Here is an 11,870-nt window from a genome sequence, read left to right on the forward strand (position 1 = left end):
AGTCACACTTGTCTGATGTCTGAGTCTGAATCACGCTCGACATATCCAGTAAGTGCTTGATCATGAAATTTCCGTGTTATGAATGGCAACAAAAGCTATGCGTAAAAATCGTAGAACAACAGAAAGAGATGGGAGATGTCCTGCCTAATATTCTCCCGACTCCTCAACATCAGCCGAATCAATTCCAACTTCTTCGTAGTCCTTCTCCAAAGCAGCAAGATCCTCACGAGCTTCAGCAAATTCACCTTCCTCCATGCCCTCACCAACGTACCAGTGAACAAAGGCACGCTTGGAGTACAGCAGATCGAATTTGTGATCGAGGCGACTCCATGCGCTAGCAATAGCAGTCGTGTTCGACAACATGCACATGGAGCGAGAGACCTTGGCAAGGTCACCGCCAGGAACGTTCGCGGGAGGTTCATTGCAGATACCGATCTTGAAACCAGTAGGACACCAATCAACAAATTGAATGGTACGCTTGGTCTTGATGACGGCGACGGCAGTGTTGACGTCCTTGGGAACAACGTCACCACGGTAGAGAAGAGCACAAGCCACTAGAAAGCACAGTCAAAAGAGCATACGATACGTCGAAAGGGATCAACCAACTGTATTTGCCTTCTCTCGGGTCACACTTAACCATTTGGTTGCCGGTCTCGAAACAAGAATACGTCATGTCAGCGACAGAGTTCTGTTCGTGGTGGGCCTTCTCAGCGGAGAGAATTGGGGCAAAGGTGGCGAGAGGGAAGTGAATACGTGGGAAGCTACGGTCATAAGTGGTTCAGGTACAACGCTACTTAGAAGCAGGCCGACGACTTACGGAACCAAGTTGGTCTGGAATTCGTTAAGATCAACGTTCAAGGAGCCATCGAAACGCAGCGAAGCCGTTATCGAAGAAACCACTTGAGCGATTAATCTGTTGAGGTTCGTGAAAGAAGGAGACGTGATATTGAGGTTCTTTTTGCAGATGTCGTAAATGGCTTCATTGTCAACCTACGAATATATTAGTAGTGATCGAGTGAGGACTGCATAGAAACAAGTGCGTACCATGAAAGAGCAGTCAGAGTGCTCAAGCGTGGTATGCGTGGTCAAGACAGAGTTGTATGGCTCCACAATGGAGTTGGCGTTGGTGGGAGCAGGATACACGCTGAATTCCAGCTTGGACTTCTTGCCGTAGTCGGTAGAAAGACGTTCCAAGATCAAAGCACCAAGGCCGGAACCAGTTCCGCCACCGAAAGAGTGGAAGATGAAGAAACCTTGCAACCCAGAACAGTTGTCCGCCAATCGACGGACTTTGTCCATTACAAGATCGATCTGCTCCTTTCCAATCGTGTAGTGACCACGGGCATCTGTAGCGGGCATCGAATTAAGTCAGAACGCGTCGATGCAGTTGTAGAAAGGTGCATGCATACAGTTGCTGGCAGCATCCTCCTTGCCAGTGACAAGAGTCTCGGGGTGGAAGAGACTCCTGTACGTGCCGTTCCTCACTTCATCGATAACATTGGGTTCAAGGTCAACGTAAAGCGAGCGAGGAACGTGTTTCCCAGAAGAGGTCTCCGAGAAAAACGTGCTGAAGCCGTCATCGTTCGTTGATGGAGAACCTTCCATGAGGCGGCCGTCAGGCTAGATGAAAGGCAATATATCAGCCCATTCGTGCCACAGATAGATAGTATTTGAACGCACGCTCAGCCCATGTTCGACGGTGTAGAGTTCCCCTTGAATCAACAATCAGTATCAATGTCACGCCACTTTCAACTAACAATAGACGAGGCGATATAAACTTCCGCGACGCGTTTTATGTCGCGCTCCACCGTCTGCAGAGTGCATAGAAGGTAATGTTTGAGCACGAGAACTTACAGCAGGCGTTACCGATCTGGACACCAGCCTGGCCGACGTGTACTGAGATGACTTCACGCATTTTGAAGCTCTGAACTGTATAGATCGATAAACGCGATGCCAGTGAGTCGCCGAAGCTAATTCTCCAGCAAACGAGCGCAACCTACAAATGAAATGAGGATTGAAGGAAGTGGAGGCTGCGATGGCAGAACAAAGAAAAAGGTCTCTCGCGACACAAAAGTGCTAAAGCCTTGAGGCATTCTTCCCACGTATGTCAGCAAGCATGGTGGTCCGTGCACTTCACGACACGCAGATTGCTTTGCAGCACCAGGCATTGACATAAAAGAGTGTATATAGTACGTGTAGATGTAGATTGTAAGTTAGGTTCTGTGGACTGTGGAATGCGAATGTCCCATCTGATAAATAATAAATAGCTCTATGGAGACCGAATCACGTATCTGGAGAAATTATCCCCAAGCTCTCACCCGTCCCTTTGATAGCTGCCACGGCGTGTTTACCTCCGCGCGCAGCCTTGTTCGAAGTCTTGCGTGCAAAGTATCTATGGGAGCGGGGATTAGTTGAAGGGCTCTCATATAAGTATAATCAACCAAACGCACCCCACAAGTGTGTCCCAGATACGCAAGCCGTGGAAGGGTATGATATGAGTATATGTTTGTTGCTCTGAGACAGACTGTTTGGGTGCCTTCGTCGGATGGTCGTGGGGGTCGAAAGCGGCCCGAATAGCGTCGATAGCTTTGATGTGTGGTACCATGGTATGCGTTACGGGCGCGGTGTGGTATATGCTCTTCTTAATCAGCGCTATTGCCTCTGGCTGCAAATGCCAAGATATTTGTTAGCGCCAGAAATCAGGTCGCTGTCGAATAACCTACCGTATCTCGACGACCAGCGATGGCAGACGGTGGCGGGGTTTCGCCAGCGAGATCCAATGGCCCCCACCGTCGCTCAGCCTGGATATCACCTTCCCCGGTGACAGGGGAAGGGGCGGACGCTTTCGACACGGTAGAAATATTGGAAGGACGCTGGGATACGGGAGGCCTTTGGTCGACGGTGAACGCAAGACCTTGCTCTTTGGCATTCTTGATCATCCTCTCAGCCTTGGTCTCTAACTTCCGCCGCCGTTTCATCGCCTTTTTGGCCTGCTTCTTGAACATCCTGTCCCACTTTTCCTGACCGCGGAGCCAGCGAAGCGTGGGTTCCTCCTTGATGAGCCCAACTGCAGAAGGCTCGATCTGCAGCGCAGATATTTGATCTCTGGGTTCCATTGAGCGAACACGTCCGTGTATGTCTACCCGTTCGCGGACCATCCTAATGTTCTTGATACCCACCTGTGAAGCAGCGTCATTGGAACACGAAGCTGAGTAGCGACAGCGGATTAAGCCCTTACAACACTAGACTTAGATGAAGACGACTCGTTGGCGACCTGAGTAGAGGTTGCATTAAGATGATCTTCGACAGCTTGCATCACAACTTCCTCGTTGGCTTTGTACAGGGCGATATCTTCCGGGGTCTCTGGTGTCGGGGCAGGCTTGACAACCTTGTCCTGCAAACGGGAAACAATGGTCGAACGCTCTGTCCTGTCCTGTGCTTCGACATCTGGCGACACTGACAAAGCCGACGGACGGCGATGTAACTCGGGGAAAGGGTTTTGTTGGAGTTGTTCACTGTCGGAATCAGTGGCGTGCTTGATGAACTCGGCAATTGACCGATAAGCATATTTGGCCTAAAATAACCCCGATTCCACGTCAATATAAACTCGCAAGTATATATTACACTTACACTCTCTGTAAAACTGAAGACGGTGGGCACATGGCACATCCCTGACAGAGCGTGAGCAGCAACTACACAAATTATGCGGGTACGCCTACCGTCAAACACTTGCAAATGGACCTACGTCAACGATGTTACATGAGGCAGTGATCATGGAAAAAGTTGTGATGTTGTACCTTCGTTGGCGTGGTGAACTTCTCCGCATTCTCCTTCTGCCGTCTACCCTCGCGTAATACACCCTTTCTAGCAGGATATTGGTCGGGGTGAGCAGCTCGATGCGCCGTGTACACTATCTCATCTCTGAGAACCTCCCCTTCGCCCGCTATGATGTACAAGGGTGGAAGGTTTCCTAGCGAACCCTGCAAGACGGGGGAGACGAGGGGATGGCAGAGTTGCCTGAAATACGTGTGAGTACTGAGCGATGCGGAATTAGTATTGGGTAAGTGCCCTCACTCAGTGGTAGCGTATATCTGGATTTGAGAGTGAAGTTCGAGAGGAATCGAGGCATGATCGTTCATAAGGACCTTCGGTGGCTTCGGTTCCCAGGACTCATCCTCGACTACGGTCTGAGAGCTGGATGATGCTTGTTTCCGTGAATGGCCTCCAGTCTTTTCCTCGGTCTGACCTTGAGCGAGCATTTCCCCTTGGTTTTTGATTTCCGGGGATTCTGTTTCGTTCTTCTCTGCCTCTATGTGGGAAGCAGTTGGCTTGAGAGTATCTACGTGACCAGGCGCTGGGGGAGGGTTAGAAGTAGTCCTCGTCACTCGACCGCCAGCTGGGGGTAAAAGGTCAACCGGCCATAGCGTCGAGGGCTTTGCCAGAAACCCGTATTCCGGTATGATATCCTGAAGTAGAAATACAGCTCGACCATTCCATCTCTTCGCGAAGCGTGAGGAACACTAACCGTTTCTGAATTGGCCATGACACTGGGGAAGCTATGGGTGAGGTCTACCCAAGGGCTGATCAGAACGGCGCCAGCAGGGAGGGAAAGGCCCATGTCGCGAAGAATAGTCAAAGTGGTCAAGCAGAGAGCTGCACCAGCGGAATCTCCTGCAAAGACGATCTTGGAAGGGTCGATGGGGTTGTGTAGTGCGGAGGCTGGAGGGTTGATGAGGTACATGTCTGCAGGGATGGACAATTGGTATACTGAACACCGAGATATGAAAAGATGCTCACAAGCCGCGAGGACATCTTGGAGGGGACACGGCCATGGATATTGGGGCGCTTTGCTGTATATATTACCTTTAATGGATGCCGATAATCGCGATTCTTATGCTTACCGATAGTTGACGGCGAATGCCCGGCCTTTGCTTTTACGAGCTGCCCATGAAAATAGCTAGAGTCAGTAATCCGAAATATTGGGAACAGGTTTACCATATCGAATTATCTGGTATCTGTGTGTATCTTCCGGGTTGGTAAGAAGCATGTCAAAGTGCTGGAGTAATTCTTCACGTACTTATAGATCCCCAGAAATATCCACCTACGGAAGAAATGTCTATTGTAGTGAACTCTACTACGGGGATAGAACATACCTCCGTGAACATAGAGCTATGCACAATGAGTCTTAGCAACCTCATGTCGAACTTGGATTGAACATACTATGACTCGTTCTAGGTGATTCATCCTGAGTATGTCTGCATCCGTGGTTGATAGGTTTCTGGTCCTGAGGTCGGGGGTAATTGGCTCCGGACTTAGATATTCCTTTTGGGTAATCCATTCCGCGTCGACCCCATCCAGACCTCGTACTTGCCACCATCGCTCCCCACCTACCACATGCTTGAGTTCATCTGGACCAAACCAACTGATTAACGTGTCTGCCGCCTTGTTGCAGCTCGAAAGCGGGATGGAAACAGGCGACACCGCAGCCCAATACGGTGAAGGCACATGTGTATTGGTGCTGAAGACGTGTAGTCAAGAATATGGCTGGTAAAAGTGCATTCCCAGACTCACAATCCTTGCAGCGATTCAATGGTGTTCTTGGTTCCCAAATCTATGAAGGCTAGGAAGAACACATCAGCGCTCATTCTTCCAGCCATCCTGTATCTGCAAACTACATTTCACAATCTTGAAGGCCCTAGAAACTGTTATTCGTCGCGCGACGCCTAAGGCAACGCCTTGACATACTGGTGAAAGAATATGTCGTCCGTGGCCTCCTCCTCCTGGTCGCCCGCCTTGAATTTCTTGGCTTTGGTCCTCCCATGTTCGAAGAAGGTCTTGACGACGACTTTACATGTGTTTTAGCCCGTGCCCAATTGGTCCTGCTAGACATTAAACCCGAGCGCGCTCACCAGGTGTAATATGTACCGCCGCTGAAACGGTGGTCACAGGCATGTCTAGTTAGAAGAGAAGGTAACACAAGGAAACGAATGAAGGAGCGTGGTGGAGTCGAATATAAATATGAACGTGAACTGAAATTGAACTGGAAATATATTTGTCTCCAACTAGTATTGCTCCTTTAGCCGACTCGGATGACGTCCAGTTATGCTTTGTTTGGTTTACATTCTGTTGACAAGTTTTGCGACTTACCTCTTAGTTCCGACGATGCATCTCGACGGCATTGTCTCCCGTCTGCTCCTCGATGCGCTCAAACCTTTCACATACCTTGTTCTTTTTCTAATGAAGTTACGCACTCATCGATCATCAGTGAAGTGAGCCGATATTCAGCCAGTCGCTATTACGCTTGGACTACACTGCATACCACCCTCATTTCAATTACTCGAGTCGTTGCCAGGTTCTATGTCGAATCTCTGGAATACCAGAGCTAGCAATGGCCTTGGAAGTCATGCAGGGTCATGGCAAGGAATAAGTCCCTTTCACCTCAGTCCGCAACGAGGTTCTCTGAGACACTTTCGTCGATCATGAAACACCACACGGCGCAGCGTATCGCTACAGCGGCGAATCGGAGAACACTCTGGTATGCAGGCGGATGCTACAACAAGACATCGGCCGTCCCCGAGGTTAGGTTCGACTAAGGATGTGCCCGTGGACATAAAGGCGAAGGTGCCAGTGCTCGTGATCGCGGCCGGAAGCCTGCAATTACTAAAAACAGACTGGAGTCCAATGGAAACTACTATGCCTAACCTTAGGAGACCCACCTTGATAAGAGACGTTTCATCGACTTCAGGCTTTAATCTTATGGGTGGGTGTTTTTAGCACAGTATACAGATATACAGATAGAAGAGCTGACCGGAACACAAACAGATTGATTCTTCCGCTTTTCCGGCTTTGCTGTCGCTCTCGTAACATCGTGAGATGGATCCGCTACAACTTTCTTGCTCGTTCTTGGTTGGTTCTTGCCGTAGACTTTGTGTCATGCCGTAAATGAGAAGGCATTCGACACCGTTCGAGGCTTGGCCGCTCCACGCATTTGAGCTATAAAGGTCGGCTCATCTCCTCAAGAATCCACAAGACCAGCAATGCGTTCAATCCTCTTGTTGTGGACTATCTCCCTTCCTTTGTTGATGGTGCTCGCGACACCGCTGATGCGTGGAAGTGAAGGCCAAGTAATCCCACGTCAAATCAGTCTCACTCCGGCCAGCTCTTGCGCAGCTGGACAGCTTTGGTGTTGTCAGACCGTCGGCAGTGTACGTCCCAAGCCCGTCTTTTGATACCCTGGCTGACTCATCCTACTTTGCATCTTGAATACTTATGTAGTCCTCAGACTCAGCCATAGCTGCAGCGCTAATCCTTGCTGGAATCCTTGATCCTTCGGGGTTTAATAACGTGGGGGTCGGCTGCTCTGCACTATCCTGGCCCCTCAATATGAACTGTCCTAGCCCGGGCAAGCAAGTTTGTTGCGACCCGGATCCGGTATGTATTTCCGACCTCCATCTGCATCGTTGATACGAACTTGGTAGTAGGGCTTGAAAGGGGAAGTGGAGCTCGACTGTCGCGCGGTGAACCCACTCTTGCGTTGATCTGCTGGCATAAAGCTCGAGGCCCTGGCATCCATGGTGCATCTAACATGGATATGTATTTGGACTGTAATAATATGGCTGTGATGACCTCGCAGAGCGCTCTTAGCGATATAAAAGTATATTTGAAGAGTTTTTAAGCGATATGCTTCCAAAGCCCAGTCTTAGGATTTGAATTTTTGTGTATGTATTTTATCAAAGACGCTACGAGCCAAATAAGGAAACCTATCGGTGCACTCGGCGGTATTACTCAGCGGGCGCTTTCCGTTTTTGCTCTCCTGCTCATGATCACATTTACACCTTTGGCTGGTGCTGCCCGTTCCTCCTCCTTGTCCCCCCTTTCCTATCTTCTCCAAATTGACGATGTGCGCGTTTTGCTAGACTGCGGTTCGCCGGATTGGTGCCCAGAGTTGGGGGAGAATGACGGCGAGTTCTACTGGGAGACATATTGCACGGCCCTTCGCGAGTACGTGCCCTATCGTTCCGTATGCACGTTATCCAACCTCTTCACAGTGTCGCGCCTACTGTTGACCTGGTTCTGCTGTCGCATGGAGACTTGGCTCACTCTGGACTCTATCCATACGCGTATTCACGGTGGAACTTGAAGGCGCCGACGTACACAACATTGCCTGTGCAAGCTATGGCCCGCATAGCAGCAACCGAAGACGTCGAGGGAATCCGCGACGAAGAAGATGTCGGCGATGTCCTTACCGAAGAACCATCCACACCTGAGCCATTGTCTGAAGGACCTCGGCTGAAAGACAAGCAGAGGGGCAAGTACGTAGCTACCCTCCAGGAAGTGCAGGAGGCCTTCGATGCTGTCAATACACTCCGCTACTCGCAGCCCACACATCTACAAGGTCCGCATGTAGTAGCCGCGTTACACTGCCCAATACAAATGAAATAAATTGTCTTAGGGAAATGTCAGGGCTTGACGATCACTCCATTCAACGCGGGCCACACCCTCGGTGGAACCATATGGAAGATTCGCTCGCCGTCGTCAGGTACGATTATGTACGCGGTGAACATGAACCATATGAAGGAGCGGCATCTTGACGGCACGGTGCTCATGAGGGGTTCGGCGGGAGGGATATTTGAACCACTAGCGCGACCCGACCTCTTGATTACTGACGCAGAGCGCGCGAATGTCATCATAAGTCGACGGAAAGAGCGCGATCTCGCATTAATTGGTATCCTCCTCCCTTCTCATGTCTGATGCCATTATATTGACAGTACGCCAGACACAATTACATCCACTTTGTCCTCGCGGTCATCTCTGCTCCTTCCATGCGACGCCAGCACCCGGGTTCTCGAACTTCTCGTCTTGCTTGATCAGCACTGGAGCTTCTCTCGTCTTCGGTATCCCATTTGTTTCCTGACTCGGACGGGTAGTGAAATGCTTACATTCGTGCGAAGTATGATGGAGTGGCTGGGTGGGACGGTTAGCAAAGAGGATGTAGGTGAAGAGAACCCAAATCAACGGCAGAACTCGAAGCGCAAGAGAGGTGATGAGGGGGATGATGATGCTTTAGGTGCTTTGGCTCTTCGTTTCAAGTCAGTTGGCTGTTTCTTTGTATACGTCCTTATCTGTTGGCTGAGTTTCATGTTATAACAGACACCTGGAATTCTTCCCGAACCCTCAAGCTCTACTAGAACGCTACTCGTCGAAAGACCCCAAGCTAATACTTGCTGTACCTGCATCGCTTTCCCATGGCCCTTCTCGACACCTCTTTTCTGAATTTGCCGCCGTGCCGGATAATGTCGTGCTACTTACCCAACGCGGTGAAGAACATACCTTGGGACGGGCGTTATTTGACAGATGGAATAACTCTCAGCGCGGTGACGACCGCTGGGACAAGGGCAGAATTGGTAGTAATATCATGATGGACGGTGTCATGAAGCTCAAGGTGAATATCCCTCCGTTAGGTCATGTACAGACCTTCTTACACTCTTTATCTCTCCAAAGATCAACACCAAGGTACCTCTCCAAGGCGCTGAGCTTGAGGACTACCTCCAGAAGGAACGCGAAGCGAAAGAGAAAGTGGCTGCCCAGCAAGCCGTGATGGCACGCCAGCGCCGCATGCTCGAGGCGGACGAAGATGACAGTGACTCTGAGTCCGATGACTCAGAAGCCGACGACGAAGACGAAGTACGGAAAACGCTCGAAGATGATGCGATGGATACCGACGACCCCGCCACCCGCGCGGACAGGCGGCGGCGGCAGAAATCCGACAAAGCGCTGGACAACGACTGGAATATGGACGGCGACGAGGGGCTGACAAAGCAGCTGCTATCGTATGATATCTACTTGAAGGGGAATGTGTCGAAAGCGACTTCGTTCTTCAAGAGCGCCGGTGGCCAGACACAGCGGTTCAGGATGTTCCCGTATGTAGAGAGGAAGCGGAGGGTGGATGAGTATGGGGAGACTATCGATGTGGCGACGTGGTTGCGGAAAGGGAAGATACTTGAGGAAGAGGCCGAGAGCGATGAGGCTAAGGCGAAGAAGCGCGAGGCCGACGAAGAAGCCAAAGTACAGGAGTTTCACTCAGTTGAAGGCTTCATCGCTAACGTTTCTCTGTTCTTCAGGTAGTTAAAGAACCGCCATCTAAGTTTATCTCTTCAGAGATCGAGATCCAGCCTGCATGTCGACTTCTCTTCGTGGACATGGAGGGGCTCAACGACGGACGTGCCGTGAAACATATTGTCCCTAAGATTAACCCACGGAAAATGGTGATTTGCATCACCCCAGCGCAAGTGACAATATTTATATTTATATCCTCCCTAGATCATCGTTCACGCGTCCGACAGCGCTACAAACGCGCTCATCGAAAGTTGTGCAGATATACGCGCGATGACGAAGGACATATACGCGCCCGGCATCGCAGAGAGTATCCAAATAGGCCAACAGACGAACACCTTTTCAATATCCATCAGCGACGAACTACTAGCATCCGTGAGGATGTCAAGGGTACGCTTCTCGCATATAGTCCATCAGAATAACTGACGGATTTCTCATGCAGTTCGAGGATAACGAAATTGGATATGTCAAAGGAAGGGTTGTCGCCCATGCGACTTCGACTGTTCCTACGCTGGAACCTGCACTTTCATCTCCCATCACATCTCATTCCACCAATCAGGTGGTTGCACGGGGGCGGACCCTTGGCTCTCGCCCGCCTGTCAACATTCCTAACTCGACCATGATCGGAGAGCTCAAACTCACTGCCCTCAAAAGTCGCCTGGCCTCCGTGGGAGTACAGGCGGAACTTATCGGCGAAGGTGTGTTGGTTTGTGGCGCCGCGGCTAAACGTGGCCCCACTACAGATAGATTGGGCGAATCGGTTGCAGTGAGGAAGACAGGGAAGGGACATGTTGAGCTGGAGGGGAATGTGTCGGAGGTTTATTACATTGTGCGGAAGGAGATCTACAACCTTCACGCCTTAGTGGCTGCATGAAAAGTTTTCTAATCAATCGAGTACCTTGTAATCTGCTGTCGTGTGTTTAATTGCCTTTATTATCTTCCGTCTCCCGAGTCCTGTGAGAGTTGTACCAGGGACATTCTACGACAATCTGAGTTGCTTGTCACGAACGCAACAATGATTAGTGAACAACTTCTGCGACATCAACACCTCTTAGTTTCTGTAAACGTTTATGCGATAAAACTTCAAATGAACGACATGTATGTTATATCGGACGGGACCCGTGTTAGATGCTAAAATACAGCTCTGGGTCGTAGAGTTGTATACTAGCGCAATAGCGGGTTTACTGCACGACAATTGACCTTCAATACTTCTCCAACTAACGGCTATTACCGAGTTCAAAACGCTTGCGGGACATGGAAAGTGAAGGCACGCACCAGATCAGGGTCACAGCAGACCTGTTTTCCGGGGCTGGGACAGTTCATCCCGAAGGGCCAGGTTAGACTGGAGCAATGGATCCCTACTTCATTGAACCCTGTAGGGTCCACGACTCCAGCGAGAACTAGAACTCCAGCTATGAGTGGGTTTGTGACCTAGAAATATACACGCAAGATGCAAAGTAGCATGGATATCAGCCAGGATGTGACTGTAGGACATACGATATCGACCGGGTCACAGCACCAGAGCTGATCGTGGGGGCAAGAACTGGCTGGGTTGAGACTAATCTGACGTGCAGTCACCCCGTCTTCACCAGCCAGCGACGTTGCAAGCACCATCGATAAGCGAAGGGAAAGGACCGACATCAAGAAGGTCGGACGCATTGTGAGCATTGTGTGCTTTCTGACGAAAGGAAACATCGCATATTTTATAGATAAATGTCTGAAGGAGGCAGGTCTCGAACATGTTTGGGTGTTTTCTC

The 11,870-nt window shown here is 50.2% G+C and overlaps 3 protein-coding genes across 3 annotated transcripts; 1 reads left to right on the plus strand and 2 right to left on the minus strand.

The window, feature by feature from the left end:
- Positions 1-144: 144 nt before the first annotated feature.
- TUB1_2 (alpha-tubulin) lies at positions 145-1,915 on the minus strand (the record flags this gene model as incomplete). The annotated part of the gene is made up of 7 exons (XM_036774469.1): positions 145-554; positions 607-761; positions 818-990; positions 1,045-1,346; positions 1,410-1,620; positions 1,681-1,712; positions 1,855-1,915. 7 exons carry the CDS (start codon positions 1,913-1,915, stop codon positions 145-147), a joined length of 1,344 nt encoding a protein of 447 aa, XP_036632971.1.
- A 368-nt stretch (positions 1,916-2,283) lies between these two features.
- On the minus strand, positions 2,284-5,952 carry PC9H_004889 (uncharacterized protein; the record flags this gene model as incomplete). The annotated part of the gene is made up of 17 exons (XM_036774470.1): positions 2,284-2,392; positions 2,451-2,665; positions 2,724-3,179; positions 3,242-3,574; positions 3,631-3,671; positions 3,720-3,741; positions 3,798-4,017; positions 4,075-4,466; positions 4,526-4,850; positions 4,902-4,941; positions 4,996-5,025; positions 5,078-5,101; positions 5,154-5,169; positions 5,221-5,518; positions 5,572-5,664; positions 5,746-5,845; positions 5,910-5,952. The coding sequence occupies 17 exons, from the start codon at positions 5,950-5,952 to the stop codon at positions 2,284-2,286; spliced, it is 2,757 nt and encodes a 918-aa protein (XP_036632972.1).
- A 1,867-nt stretch (positions 5,953-7,819) lies between these two features.
- Positions 7,820-10,987, plus strand: PC9H_004890 (uncharacterized protein; the record flags this gene model as incomplete). The annotated part of the gene is made up of 10 exons (XM_036774471.1): positions 7,820-8,001; positions 8,049-8,406; positions 8,464-8,725; positions 8,777-9,089; positions 9,151-9,442; positions 9,502-9,684; positions 9,760-10,065; positions 10,122-10,265; positions 10,321-10,503; positions 10,556-10,987. 10 exons carry the CDS (start codon positions 7,820-7,822, stop codon positions 10,985-10,987), a joined length of 2,655 nt encoding a protein of 884 aa, XP_036632973.1.
- Positions 10,988-11,870: the final 883 nt, after the last annotated feature.

Source organism: Pleurotus ostreatus (genome assembly GCF_014466165.1).
Source record: "Pleurotus ostreatus strain PC9 chromosome Unknown scaffold_3, whole genome shotgun sequence".
Classification (NCBI taxonomy): Eukaryota; Fungi; Basidiomycota; class Agaricomycetes; order Agaricales; family Pleurotaceae; genus Pleurotus; species Pleurotus ostreatus.